The sequence below is a fragment of the Octodon degus genome, unplaced genomic scaffold (assembly GCF_000260255.1).
Source record: "Octodon degus isolate 3935 unplaced genomic scaffold, OctDeg1.0 scaffold00012, whole genome shotgun sequence".
NCBI lineage: Eukaryota > Metazoa > Chordata > Mammalia > Rodentia > Octodontidae > Octodon > Octodon degus.
In genome coordinates, this window is record NW_004524588.1 from 5,251,083 (window position 1) to 5,266,876 (window position 15,794).

Here is a 15,794-nt window from a genome sequence, read left to right on the forward strand (position 1 = left end):
AAAAAAGAAAAAAAGAAAAAAAAAGAAGAAGAGAGAGAGAGACAACCCAGATCATAAGAGCAGGAATTTGTCTCCATATCCTTCAAAACCTTATCGTTTATCTATTTTCAGAAATGAAACTAATAAAATAAAAACAGGGTTTTATTGTTAGTAAGGCAAACACATTTTTCATGCCTATATCTTGTAATATAGGCAAATATTTTGGAGATATATAATGTATTAATACTTGTTTCTCTCCTTCAATCTTTTTTTTTTTTTTTTTTTTTTTGTATTGTGGTTTGAACTCAGAACCTTGCTCTTGCCAGGCAGATGTTTATTCTACTGAGTTATATCCCTAGCTTCTTTGTTTTGAAATTTTATACCATTGTTTTTCTTTAAAATGAAAAAAAATTATGTGGCCCTTGAATTAAAAAAGAAAAAAAAAAAAAAACCAAAAAACCTTTACCTCATGAGAGTTTGTCCTTTAAGTTATTTGCATGCGTTTTAAAATTGAATCATTAGGCTGGGGAGATGGCTCGACGGTCTAAGCACCTGCCTGGCCAGCTCAAGGACCTGAGTTCGTTCACAGGTACTACATGCTGTGCTGGCCCTGTGCCGAGCGGGCCACCGAAACCGGGCGTGGAGGCGCACGCCTGTAACAGGAGGATCACTACGAGTCTGAGCTGCGTAGTGAGGCCCTGTACCAAATACATAAAAGATTTAAAAAACCGAATCATCATATTTAACTTTTACTTACGCTTTAGTATGCCTTCACATCTTTTCTACTCTCAAAGTTGGTCACTTTTTCCTTTCTACTGCCATTGCAAACGAGGGAAAGAACAGAACTAAAGCACACAGGTACGCAAGGGACCAGAAGCGCGCGCTCTGTCCCAGCGTCCCAGTTCAGGCGAGTGACGCCCCTACAGCTCTCTTCCGCAGGGTCTCCTAAGGGCGCATGTGTTAAACCTTGCTTCCTGGTCCGCAGTGCTACTGGGAGGCTGACTCTAGGAGGCAGGGCCTACTGGAAAGAGCGTCGCTAGGCACGTGCGCTTGAAGGGGTTGTTGGGACCCCTTTTCTAACCCCACACCCAGTCCATGAGGTACTACACTGAGGCATGCTCGAAGCCCCTGGACCACATCACCACGGACTGAAACCTCTGAAAGTGTGAGTCTACATTAACCTTTTTTTTCTTTTAAATGGACCGTCTCAGGTATTTTGTTATAGTAGTGGAAAGCGGGCTAACACAGAGCGCCAGGTGAGTTTGATAATTTGAGCTAGGTGCTGAGGGAGGCCACGGCCCTGCCGCTTCCCACTCCAAGAGCTCGCGGGGAAGCAGGATGGACTGGCTGCGCCCCCAAGCCAAGCGCGGCACCTTCTGCCCTCCCGTGAAGCTGCGGAAGCAGCACAAATGTTTCTTATGTGGTCTAGGGTGGGCAGCAAGCAGATATTGGGAGCCCAGGGATCTGCCATGGTCGCGGGACTTACACGAGTGATGACTATTAAACCTCAGATGGCAAAGATTATGCAGCCAGCGACCAGGGAGACATGGAAGTCCACCAGGTGTCCGATGAGGTTGTCCTACTTCAGTAGATGCCAGGAGAGGGTGGAAGAAAATCACTGATTACACACGATGAGACATTCTGTGCTGACTGTTTAAATGACAGATTTTTTTTTTTAAATCTTTTATTCATGTATTTATTTGGTATAGGGGCTCACTACTCAGTTTAGACTCATAGTGGCTCTCCTGTCACAGCCTCCCCAGACATGGGATTGCAGATGTGTGTCACCACACCCGGTTTCAGTGACCAGCACGGTGGTATGGCATGCAGAACCAGGGATTGAACCCAGATCCTCAAGCTTGCTAGGCAGGCACTTAGACTGCTGAACTATCTCTCCAGCCTAGCTTTTTATTTTTATAAATGTAGAAATCACTATTCTAATTTCAGCTAGAGGAAGACCTTAGGATTAGAACAAGTTACATGAAAATAAAGCATTATTTCTTGGAAAAAATAATTATGGGCTATTGATATACAATGGTCCCTTAAAATAGGAGACAAAAAAAAATTCAAGAATCCAAATTCAAAAATTCAAATTCAAAAATTGCCAAAGTCTTTATCATTGACACCAGCCTACTCCATCCAGATTTTAATGTGTTTCAAAACAAGGTAAATGTTCTCAAAATTACTGTAGTAATTTTGCCCACTGGGAAGCATTTCTGGAAATATATATATATATATATATATATATATATATATATTTAATTTTAAAGGGAAAACAAAAAAAACAAAAAAAGAGAAAGACAAAACAATAAATAATAAAAATGATACAGAACTTCAAAACAAGATAATAGGAAATTAACAATGGTTGTTATTGTACATATTTTATCTTCAAAGTAGTTGCCCAGATTACCAAGTATACAAGACTGAGTGTCATACTGACTTCAGTAAGGAACTGGCCAAATAGCTCAGTGGATTAAAGCACATGTAAGCAGATGCAGGGGCTGGGGGCTTGATCTGGGGACCTGTCATGCTGGCCCCACCCCCGGGGTGCACTGAGAGGGCAATTGAAACTGGGCATGGTGGCACACCTGTAATCCCAGCTCTTGGAAGGCTGTAAAGAGGCGGATCACTACAACTCAGATCTAGTAGTGAGACCCTGAACACCTTGTAGACCCTTCCCTAAAATACAAAAACAAAACAAAAAACAAACAAAAAACAAAACAACAATAAAAAAAAAAAAAAACCAACAACACTGACTTCAGTAAGATAGAAAGCCGGTATCCAGTGTGCAGAGGGCAAAGTTGTTATTAAATGCCCCACAATCCATATTCTGTATCATTTCTGCTTTTTTTGTTTGTTTTTGCTATTTTTTTATTCTCTTTAAAGAAATTAATAAAACCTTTTAAAAAGAAAAAGAAAATCCAACCCAGAATGTCAGTATTGCAGGGCCAGTGATATAGTTCAGCAGCATAGGTACCTGCCTGACAAGTACAAGGTTCTGAGTTCAATCCCTGGTACCAAAAAAAAAGTTAGAAAAACCCTGAAGCAGGGGAACACTAATCTTGGCTTGGGAGTGGCTGCTGAGGCTGTTTATCCAAGAATAGGGAAGACGGATGGAAAATCAAAGAGTAGGACGTGGAGGCCTCCAAACTCCTGCCACCTTCAGGCTCTGAGGAGCGGAGGCACTTGCAGCCTCCCTGGGTGGAAGGTCTTCCTGATCCCAGCCTGAGACCCGACATTCTGCGTGGTGGAGTCATTGCGAGGCAAGCGCTCTCCTGCTGAACTACTGAAGGGCTCAGGCTTGCACTCTGATGAGCTCCACTGCAGTCCTGGGTTCTCTGATCAAAAACAGGGTTTCTGACTTTCCCACGTCCACATCTCTCATTGGACAGAGATGACACTTCATGAGTGTATTAGATTTAGTTTGAGCTCCTGCAGGGTGCAAAGCCAGCAAGTTCCTTCCTAAGTTGGACAAGACTTGCCCCCTCTTATTCCATCACTCTTGTTTGTGTATTGAGACTCATGAAGACACTGGTCTGTTCACCTTTTCTTACATCTCTGGGTATTATATTAATACCAAGCCAGTCACTGCTTATCATTTTTTATTTATGTATTTATTTTTATGTATTTAGTACAGGGTCTCACTACACAGATCAGACTCGTAGTGATCCTCCCGTTTTCAGCCTCCCAAGTGCTGGGATTACAAGTACGTACCACCATGCCCAGCCTCATTCGATGTCTCAGTGTGCCCTGAAGGAAGGGCTGGCACAGTAGGCCAGGGATCGAAGCCCTGGCTCCTGCGTCTGCCTAAGCAGAGTGTGTATTATTTATTGTCTCCTTCTCCATTTGGGTGACCACAGTGGAACTTCAGTATTTTATTATTTATTTTCCCCAGGACTGGGGATTGAACCCAGGGCTCTGCGCATGCTAGGCAAGTGCTCTACTGCTGAGCTTCATCCCCACCCTAGCTTTAGTATCTTAACTAGTGATTAACCCATTTGTGTGTTTGCATGAGTGGGCAAACTCCATAGCTAACCAACCTACTTTCCAATCCTGAATCTGCCTTACCTGCTTGGTGAGTCTCAGCTCAATTTCTCTGTGCCCAAGTTCTCACATTGCTAATATGAAAAGAAATAATGATGCATACCTCGGAGTATTGTGGATCAAATAATTTAACATACGTAAGATCCTTTAAGCAATTTCTGGCACACTGTCAGATGCTGGCTGTCATCATTATCATCCTCCTCATTATCATTGTCATTAAATAATTATTGTCAAGAAAATTACTATTTAATAAGCCATTAGACATTTTTCAAGGTGGAGCTATGTATTAATTATCTTTGCCTGGCTCACAGCTTTGACCTGCAAGCATAGTCAGATTCTAACATCAAAACAGTAAGTTGAAGCTTGGAGAAGTAGCAGGTGCCTCTAATCCCAGCACTTAGGGAGGCTGAGGCAGAAAGATCACAGATTTGAGTTCCACTGAAAAGCTTAGTGAGACCTGGCCTCAGAAAAAGGAGGGGGGAGGAGTTGAGGATGTAGTTCACTGGAAGAACATTCCTGAATTTGATCCTTAGTACCACTCTCAAAAAAGAGTAAATTGAAGTGGAGGAGCTTGTTGTTGTTTGTTTGTTGGTTGGTTGGTTGGTTGGTTACAGTACTGGGGATTGAACACAGCGTCTTCACATTGAACTTTTCTCACTTCTCTTTCTCTCCCTCCCTATCTCTGTCTTTGTCTTTGTCTCTGTCTGTCTTCTCTCACTCTCTTTCTCTCTCTGTCTCTCTGTCTGTCTGTCTCTCTGTCTGTCTATCTCTCTTGTCCAAGCAGGGCTTGAACTTGGAATTCTCCTGCCTCAGCTTGCCAGAGTGCTGGAATTAAAGGCATGTGTCACCATACCCAGCTTGGAGGAGATTCTTGAGACTTTTTTTTGGCGATAGACCAAATACTAAACAAATGCAATGTTTGGCTGCTTTTTCTGTTTGTGCCACTGTTTTGCTAGAACTTGCATTTGTCATCGGCTCAGCAATGTCATCTCAATCTAACAATTTAAAGAGACCCGGTAATGGTTGATACATTCTGTTAATGTGAGTTTGTAAGTTTCATTCAGCAAGGGAACAGGGTCCTCACTTTGTAAACACCGTCATCCTGTGCAAGAGGACGACATGGAGACAGTGTGAATGCCACACCCACCCTGGGAGGGAGTAGCCTGTTTATAATATAAAGGAGGAAAAGAGCTTATTCTCCACTTTTTGTTGCTTTTACTGTCTTCTGCCACATTGAACAGCTGCCCTTGTGCCGTGCCACCTTGCCTTGAAGCCATTAGACATTTTTCAAGGTGGGGCTATGTATTAATTATCTTTGCCTGGCTCATAGCTTTGACCTGCAAGCATAGTCAGATTCTAACATCAAAACAGTAAGTTGAAGCTTGGAGAAGTAGCAGGTGCCTCTAATCCCAGCACTTAGGGAGGCTGAGGCAGAAAGATCACAGATTTGAGTTTGAAACTGTGGGGAGTGTAACACTGTGCCAGGTGTCTGGAGTATATGACTGTGACTAAGATAGGGACCCGACCTTCAAGGCATTATGGGTTGGAACCTCTACAAACCTTGAGCTAAGTAAACCTTTCCTTCCTTAACTTTGCATGTTGGGGATTTTGTCTCAGCAGTGAGAGAAAAGGAACTGAGTCAGCCCGCTTTGCAGAATGCACTCAGGAACGAGCTCTCCTCCCTTCCTTTCTCTTTATCTGCAGAGTCTGGCACAGAATAGGCAAAACAAGGGCTTGTGTCATTGAACTGATTGGTTCAATCTGAGAAATTTGTGGAGGCGGTGCCAGCAGCTGCCTCGGCAGCAAAGGAGATCAGCACGCTTTGTTACAACCACAGCAGATCACGTCCCCACACCCTTAGCACTCTTCTTTCCCAAACAGTTTTGTGGCCCATTTTATTAAACATTAAGTCAAGATTATCCATTCACTTTGATGTCATCAGAAGCTGAATTTGCAACTCTTTGGGAGCCAAGAAAAACAAAGGAAGAAGCTCAGTTTGGCCATGGCTGCTGCCCTACCACATTAAATGAAAATATGTTCCTCACTCTTCTGAGTCATTCCTAACAGAAGTGCAGTAACAGCTGGATTTAATGAACTCAAAAAACATGTAGTTAAGAAACTGTGGGGAGTGTAACACTGTGCCAGGTGTCTGGAGTATATGACTGTGACTAAGATAGGGACCCGACCCTCAAGGCATAAACAGATCCAGGAGGGTAGAGACAGAGCTCTAATCCAGTGGAAGTCCAGAATGGAATCATGCAAAGCTTTATGAAGAAGACAATCTCTGAGATGGGTGTCAAAGGCTTAGCAGTTTTTCAACAAGTGGAGGAGATGGAGAGAGCGTGTGGGTGTCAGGAATCTCGGTTCTCAGAGAAAGTAGGAAAGAGGATGTAGGAAAGGTGTGGGGATAGAGCTGTCCCTACTCTGTGGCTGTCTGGGGACAAAGGAGGCTCGCACCACAGCTCAGGAGCCCATATGAGGGGGATGTCTGTTTCCATAACAAGAGCAACATCCCGCAGTGACTACTTCCTGGGAGAGAATGGTAGAAGAAGAGGGTGGAAGGAAGGCCCAGCAAGGACAAAGAAAAGAGTGAAAGCACCTACCGCCCACTCCCAGCTGTGTCCCAGGCAGCTCTGGTTGCTGCTGTTGGGGACAATGAGATTTTTCACAGGGACCGTTCTGGACAGCTGACCTTCAGAATCATGGTGAACTATACAGGGTTGGACCCAGGACCCAAATGCCACCTGGGAAGTGCTGTAACTATTCAAAGAGGCAAAAAAAAAATGATCGAATACTTCCAGGAAAACACTTAGGGGGATTTGAAGCAATTTCCTTTTACATTTACACTTGATGTGTCAAGTATTCTAAAAGCTGCCAGGAGCAAATGATAGTTTCCAAGGTGGTAAAACCAATTTTTCTATTGGAGCATCTCAGTCGTTCATCCCACAAAATCCATCCTCTCACACACCTTCTGTCCCTGAGATGAAGGAGGACAGTAAGGTAGTAAGCAAGACAGAAATTAACAGACAGGGAGCCAGGGCTGGGCCTTCCAGGGGTCAGTGCAAAAGATGAGAACACATGACAATTGTGGCTGCAGGCACATCTGCCGTGAGCCAGATCTTAAGATAACGATGCTGTAACCAGACCTACATGTCTACCTGAGGGATAAACTTACGACTGTGCTATGAGTGGTATCACCCGGTCCACTGAAGTCCAGATAGACATATGTCACCTGGGTGTCTGAGGAGAGTATCCAGACCAATCCCTTCCCCAAATGCCTTTGTTCATGCCATGTTCCCTTGCATTAATGTCAGCTAAGTGGCTGTACTTATAAGCTTAATTGGTTGATTGTAGTTTGACTGTGTTGTACTCACAGTTGTGAGTTTGCTGTAGACATCGTCCCTGACAAAAGGCCTTGGTAGCCACCCTCTCTCTGAGGAACTATTTTTTTTTTTTTTGGCGGGACTGGGGATTGAACTCATGCCCTCGCGCTTGCCACAGAAGCGTTTATTCTACTGAGCCATCTCTCCGGCTTCCTGGGAACTATCTCTTAATAAACCTTTCCTATTCTTAACCTCCTTTGTCCTTTGAAATTCATTCTTCAATTTCAGGGGACACAAATTTGACACATTTGACATCTAGTGGGCTGGGAGTTATATTTCTCCTGTATCAGAATGATATATTTATTTATTTAGTATTTAGTATGAGGTCTACAGGGTCTTACTACACAGATCAGACTCATAGTGATTCTCCTGTTTTTAGCCTCCCAAGTGCTGGGATTACAGGCATGTACCACCATATCCAGTCTCAGGTGTCCTCTCAGTGTGCCCTGGTGGTGGGGCTGGCACGGCACTCTGGGGATTGAACCCTGGTCCCTGCACTGCCTAAGCAGGTCCTTTAGTCTGCTGAGCTATCTGGATGGCCCTCAGAATGGTATTTTAAAAGTGATGGTGGGGTAAAGAGTGGCAGCCCTAAACTTATCACCACTCATGACTATTGCGAGAAGAAGACAGCAAGAGAGGGCTCTTTGGGCCTCTAGTGTGAACTCACCTTCAGCCCAGTCTCAGACACACTTTCCCGGGGGTTGTGTCTTTGTGTGTGAGAGCCTCCCTTGCAAAGCAGCCTCCAGCAGTTGATAAATGATGTCTGCGTGTGAAGATGCCACAGCTTTTGAGACCGCTTCCCATGTGTACCTCCTCACTTGGGCCTGGGTATGCCTTTGCCACGTTGGTTTGTGGCTATTGTTACAGCTTCCAGATGGTTGGCGTTTAAACTCTTGTGCTTTGCTTCAAAGAGCTGGGAGACTTTGCTTGAGAACAGTGGAGAGTGGGTTGAGTGCTGACGCTGTCAGTCCTCGAGGATGCCTTTGGTCTGGGGGTTGCAGTCCTGTGAATCTTGCTAGTTTTCCCCTGCATTGTGCCTTACTGCAGGACCTCCGACCTTTGTGAGTCTAGTTTCTCTACTCCATCAATTATACTCCTTTTTTTCAAAGTGGCTCCTGGATATTAGAATGTGTAATGTCTTCTCCAGGACCCCAGCAGGAGAAGGGACAGAAAAGGACAATCCTTCCATTTCTCAAACATTGCCAGGAATCTATTTTAATGCTTTGTCATTAGTGGGTTCTCCCATTGTTCCTAGCTTTGAGCCAGCCACAAAGCAGGTCCTTTAAGTGCATGATGATTCACATATTCCCTTTCTATATTTGCATTTCAGCAATTAGAAAGATGGTCTCTGAGCAGCTGCTTATAGCATAGCAGACAATTTTGATTGTTTTCATTCCTCTTTCTTCTTTTTTGCCCCTCCTTCCTTCCTTCTTTTCCTCCTTCCTTCCATCCCGTTCCCTTTTCTACTGCCCTTTGCTTTGCTTATGCCATCTATACCCCATGAAATGTTTCTTCATGATGTTCTAGAATCCAAGTCTCTGCAGAACAAAGGCCCTCTGACACTCTTGGGACCTCATACATGGGAAACTCGTCTCCTTGGGAAGCTAGGGAGCATTAGCACATTCACAAACACTAGACAGAGGTGGATGAGAGCTCATCTTTCACATGTCAGAAGCCTTCTCAGTATTCACTTGAAGCTGAAAATGCTAACCACTGAAAGGGCAGCCCCTCCTAAGACTTCACACTGCGGCCCTCCCACCTTTGTAAAGGCGGTTCACAGAGCACCTGCTCCCTGCTCATTGTCAGTGCAGCCCACTCATTTCAGGCTCCTTGACCTCTTTCCATACTGTTTTGTTACCTCTGCCTAAAATGACTTTGTTGCCCTTCCCAGTCAAAAATGGTCTTCATGACCAAGCCCAGGCCTTGCAACTCACTTGCCTTGCAAAGTCTCTCTGCCTACTTCGGCCACTGCGCTGCTACAACTCTGTGGTATGCATGGGGTTGTTCTCTGCAGCAAAGATTCTGTGAGAAGGTTTCCCTCTCCCTTCAGGACTCTGTTAGGCTGCGACTACCAGCCACATCTCTTTCTCCCTCCTGACCTTTCACCCTTGGGCTGCTAACTTTTGTGCAAACGGAGGGCTCTCAGACTTCAACAGGGGCAAGAATTAGTAGCAGTGCTTTTGTTGTTGTTGTTAAGTCTTTATACAAAGCAAACTAACATGAAAATTGTTACTGAATAGTATTTGTCCTTTTTAAGAATAAGATTTAAGTACAAAAATGTTATAGTTGTTGATGAAATGCTATAAAATGCTACTTTCTTCAATGAATGTTTTTGGAAATGGATAAAGTTACCCAAAGATAAATGATTTACTTGAAAAATGAAGGCCATTCATACTTGAAAGTACTTGAAAAATAAAGCCATTCTGAACAGTGGCTGCCATGAGATTCTAAAAATACTTCTAAAAATACATAACAATATCAGAAATGTCACCGTTGACAGGATCTCTGTCAAACCCCATGAGCTCTCCTGCACAGTGATACCAGGAATATCCAAGGAGGACATGCTGATCCTCAAAGAAGAACTATTGATTAGAGCTGCTCCTTCATAGCTCAGCAGATTAAAGTGCTTGCTTAGGAAGATTTGGGGGTCAGGGGTTCAATCCCCTGGGGTACACTGAGACAGTGATTGATACTTGGCACGGTGGTACATGCCTATAATCCCAGCACTTGGAGGCTGAAAAACAGGAGGATCACTACGAGTCTGATCTGGGCAGTGAGACCCTGTAGGTACTGTACTAAATATATTTTAAAAAATCACATTCCCTCATGACCCACTGTATGTCACTGATGAGTTTAATCTAGTTTTACATATAGCATACAACTTCCACGTGAACTGTTTCTCCAAACTTGCAACACCAATTAAGTAACAGTCAGAACTCACTGGATACAGAAGTAGATAAAAGATTTAGAGGGAAAGATAAGACATTCAGGTTCTTACATATGTAATATGGTTTTAAACATGTTTTAACATCATCAGTGACAACATTTTATACATCTCTGAGTCGTTCACTGTAAAGGGAATTTTTACAGTAGAAGCATCAAAAATTGAGCATAGGAATAAACAAAGGAATTTTCAGACTAAATAAAAAAGAATTGTGAGCGCTCCATAACTAGTCATTCAACACTAGTTATAATTTTAGTCACTCTGAAATAGAGGAAGATCAGCCACCTCACTATGACTAAAATGACAGTGGCATGGTTAAACTGCACTTAACAACTTAGGCTGAAGAGAATAAAAGAAATAGCCACGTCCTAAAGAAGGGAAGGAGGGAGGAGGCTTGAGTTAAGTGAGTTACAGCTTTCTCCCCTTACACGTCTTTCCTCTAAAAACCACGTATCTTGATTGCATTATTAACTCTAGACTTGTTATTTTTACAAGACACTGGAATCAAGTAACAGTAGAACTGGAAGGAGCATTTAGAGCACACTCATTAAAGCTTCAATTTAAATGTTGCTGCTCACTGGGAAGTGTTGTTTCAAGATGGTTGAAAAGCAGTTCTTTCACTCCTTATTTCTAATTAGTCTTCGCAGCTTGGTCTTTTAAAAAGTTACTCCACCTCTTACCTGCTTTCCACCAAACAGCATATGACTAGCAGCATGAAAAAAAGTCACTATCTTTTAAAACTAGTTCCATGGGAAGGAAAGAACTGTGGCCATCGAGGAGGGCCACCGCCCCTTGAAGGCAGGCACCGTTATGGACACAGATGTAATTCTGATGACTTCTCCCACCTGCAGAGGACTCAGCTAGTTTTTAGGCTGACACAAAATACCAGAAAGACAAGACCACCTGGTGAACAAAGAAAAGCACAGAGGGGGTCAGGCAGTTGCTCCATGACTGGGGTACTTACAAGGCAGTGAGATAACCTTCCAAAAAGCCAGCCACAAACATGATGATCTCATTGCTCAGGTCCTGAGAGCCATACCCAGCATTGATCTCCAGGACGCCCCAGCCAGTGCTCTCTACAGAGTTATTGTAATAGCCATATGCATCCCCGTTCTTGTCCAGGACATCTTTGACATCTACTGTATTTGTATTGGGTACCCAGTACGCAGTTGCATAGTGAACTCCTGCAAGACAAAGGAATGATGATAATGAGACACTTGCCAGAGTTGCTGATGAATTTTTGTTTCTATGTAACCAACAATTCCATCATATTAGCTTTTGAAGATTTTCATCCTACTGGAATAGAGTTTGTCTGCATTATAAGACAGGGACAACCTGAACCTTAAGAGGGGATGAGCTCAAAGCACAAAGACCCTGGTCATAGACAAGGGGGCATTTTCAGCACCACAGAGGTGGGCTTGAGGGTTTCAGGCTTGGGGGCAGGACTCTGGCGGAGCTAGAGCTGGCGTTCATGCCCAGTTCTCCATTCACCCAGTGATGGAGTTCTTAGCGCTAGTTGTTAACTTTCCTGTTCCCTTCAGGAGCTGGACCACTTGCATCCCCTGCTTATTTCTGCTTAACTCTTCACACATGAAATTTGTTTCCTATCTTAGAGCAAAGTTATAAGCTATCATCTGTGGCCTTCTCAAGATCTGGGTAAGTGTGCGGGTCACCCTCACACCCTTGGTGCTTACGCCGTCTCTCCCTTCTTGCGCACCTCACTTTTCCTGCTGTGCATTGCTCTTGCGCACCTCACTTTTCCTGCTGTGCATCACTGTCTTTTCACCTTGCCAAGAGCTTTGTCCTACCTTAGGCTTTCTTGCTCCTGTTCCCTGAAGCTCACTCTCTGCAAGGCCTCCCTCCCTGTTAGCAGAGTTAACATCCCCATTACTTCACCTTGCAGGGCATCCGAGACTACTAAATGTCAGCGATGGTTATTGATGCTCCTGCCACAGTCTGAGCTTGTGTTTCTGGAAGGAAATATGCCTTCATGCGGTTCACTGCTTTGTCCTCCTCACCCATTTAAGCCTGCTACAGTTTCCTTTGCACCCCTCTCTGTCACCAACATCCATTCTGCCTGGCTCACAAATGAAATCTCTGGATCTTTTTTTTTTTCTTTCTTTTTTTAATGTATTTGGTACAGGGTCTCACTATGCAGCTTGGACTCATAGTGATCCTCCTGTTTTCAGCCTCCCCAGTGCAGGGATTACAGGCATGTGCCAGCATGCCTAGACTCATTCATTGGCGCAGTGCATCCTGAGGGCGGGCCCAGCACGGCATGTGGGATGTGGGACCGAACCCCTGGTCCCTGCCCTTGCCAAAGCAGGCACTTAGTCTGCTAAGCTATCTTGCCAGCCCAAAATCTCTGTATCTTAATGTGACATGAACTTCTCAAAGCAGTTGACTGTGATGGTCACTTATAGTTATCCCATAGTATGTGTGGGATTGGTTCCAGGACATTCCACACATATCATATAGCCAGGGAGGCGCAAGTACCTTATATAAAATAGTATTTGTATGTAAGCTGCACAATCGCGTGTTTTAAGTCAGGAATCTCCACTGAACTGAACCACACACAGGAGGTAAGTGGCAAGTGGACAAGTCTTCATCTGTAGTTATAGCTGCTCTCTATCACACCTATTTATTGCCTGAGTTCTACTTCCTGTCAGATCAGTAGTGACGCTGGATTCTCATGGACTAAGAACTCTACCGTGAGGTGGAGCTGAAGCTGTAAAGCTAGCACTGGGGAGCAGCTGCAAATGCAAATTAATATTAACAGACAGGTTTGATGGCACCTAGCAAATCAACTGCTCGCAGATTCATGTTAAAACCTATCAGTGAGATGCAAGTGACAAGTAACTCGCATCTAGTGGCCGGATTTATTGTGGCCTGCGAGCTAAAGGGATAGCATGTAAAAAATTAAAATGTGTTATATACATACACGAAGTCCCCATTATAAATGTAATTATTACATACTGCAAAAACTTAATAAAATTAAAAATAGAAAGTAAAAGCAAAAATGAAAGGATTTACAGTGGCAAGTGAGCTGAAGTTCTTCAGTTGGATGGCTACATCTGGCGGCTGGCTTCAAGTCAGAATCTGACACTTGCTGCAGTCCTTTCATGGTATGCCCATCATTTTCCTTCCCATTCCCCCCTGGGCTTCTTTCCTGCACTTCACACTTGTCTTGGTCACATAGTTTTAGTAAACACAGCAGCTAGCTCTTGCCAGACCAAGTAAGACACAAACACCACCAGAAAGTATCTTTAAAAAGAAGGAATGAGGCAGCAGAAGACTCTAAGACTGCCAACAAGAAGGAAGCTGCACCTAAAAAGCTGCAAGAGTCCCGCTTAAATAGCAGGTTCATTGCAACAGATGATTCACGTGCTTCAAGCCACTGTGAATACTGCACTATCCAACGAGGCCAAGAGCCCTTCAAAATTGCTCTGCCACCTGACATCCCAGTAGCATGCATTAATAGCTCAGTGGATTAAAGTGCCTACAAGCAGGTGCAGGGGCAGGGAGTTCAATCCCCAGGCCCGCTGTGCTGGCCCCACCCCTGGGGAATGCTGAGACAGCAGTTGAGACCGGGCATGGTGGTGCATGCCTGTAATCTCAGCTCTTGGGAGGCTATAAACAGGTGGATCACTACAAGTACAGTATAATAGTGAGACCCTGAACACGCTGTAGACCCTTCCCTAAACTACGGAAAAAGAAAGAAGACAAACACTTAGAATTTTTCAAAAGAAAATAAAGTGAACACAAAGAACAGAGCGGTTACTGAAGGTCAGTGCTCCATCAGAAGTGTCTGCTCTGAGAGCTTGAGTCTTAGTCACCAACCACGTTACTAAAGTTAGGAAGCCTTTTCCTATTGATGAAGAGCTTATCTTGCCAGCACTAAGGATATTGGTGAATGTTGAGGACGAGCTACATGCAAAAGGTAGCACGTGTTCTGCTCTCAGGAAGCACTGTAATGGGATGAATGAATGGAAAAGCAGAGGCTGTCGAGGTACAGAGACTGCAGGGGATTTAAGAAGTCACCATGGCAGAAAATCCAGGTTGGGGAGTTCCCCGATGCTCACAACAAGGCAACAATGCCTGTTTTTGTGCATTCTATGTTTCAGAAGGCTGTACATGAGGATATGGTAGGCACTCTTTTATTCCATCCAACACACTGCCTCAGACCTCTTCCAGTCTTCAAATGCTTATATATGAAAACTGGATTGGTCATTTTGGGTCAGTACAGACACAGCCAGAGCAATGAATAGGTGATTTTCCAGTTCCACTAGTTGGATCAAAGAGGTCACTTCTAATGGGAATTTGTGCACTGTGTCATCCATAAAGGAAGGCTGACTAGCTGAAATATGTCACCTACATTTAACATCTTGCAGAATGGGATTAAAAGTGATCGACCGCAGTAAAGAACACACCCTTAGCTCACATATGTCCACATGGCTCTTTTTGCAGGTACATGCTTAGCACACGTATCTTCTCTCATACTCAGCAGTGAGATAGCTTTCTAAAGGTAGACCACTGGCCAGAGTTTCTATGTTCTGAGAGACACACCAGGAATTTCTTATAGAAAACAGTCACTACTGTCAGCATATATCAGTGACACTGAATGGGTCACATGAAACTTGCTTATTCATGTGACATATCTAACCTGTTCAACAAACTCAACCTGTCCTTTCAGAGGAGAGTGACAATTATATTCAAATCATCACATAAAGTGGATGCGTTCAAAGGCAAACTGGAATGAGGGGGGCAATGAGTGAACACTGACATTTTCTACATGTTTCAGACATCAGCAGGGATTTTGAAAGAGACTGATCCAGTGGGTTGGTTTTTTTAAACACAGCTCATGCATGATCACCTGTCTTAGCTTTCAAAGGAGTCTGAACACTACTTCCCAACCACAGAAAACTCCCAAACAGAGGAAGAATAGATCCATGACTCATTTCTGAATAAACTAGGTGAATAGACTTAACCATGCTAGACCAACCGTTTGAGTTCACAGATGATAATGGCCTTAAAAGTATGTTTGAGACAACTTCAAGTCCCTTTATATTCTGGATTAAGTCAAGGTGGGCTATCCTGAGATTGCTGCCAAAGCACTGAAAAGCCTGCTGACATTTCCAACATCCTACCTTTGTTAAGCACATGTTCTGGAAGGACAGCAACCAAAACAAGATTATGGAGTAGGTGGGACACAAGCAGCACACTTTGGGTGTTAATGTCTCTCATCCCCCCCCCCCCAATAGGGCACTGTTTAGTTGTAGGGAACAAGCTCAAGGATTCCACCGCTATGCAATCCAGGTTGAAAGGCCTAGCAGTGTCGACAACAAGGCAACAGTGCTCCTTTTTGCATGTAATTTATTTCTTTTTCTTTTTTTAAAAATTTATTTATTTATTTGTGTGTGTGTGTGTGTGTGTGTGTGTGTGTG

General features: G+C 43.9%; 1 protein-coding gene across 2 annotated transcripts in view; it reads right to left on the reverse strand.

Moving 5' to 3' along the window:
- Plbd1 (phospholipase B domain containing 1) overlaps positions 1-15,794 on the reverse strand; it is a 69,880-nt gene that overhangs the window by 36,973 nt on the left and 17,113 nt on the right. For both annotated transcript variants that reach the window (XM_004626199.2, XM_023709497.1), the window contains exon 2: positions 11,315-11,534. In XM_004626199.2, coding sequence (XP_004626256.1) covers positions 11,315-11,534 — 220 coding nt within the window. The remainder of the gene's footprint in view (positions 1-11,314; positions 11,535-15,794) is intronic.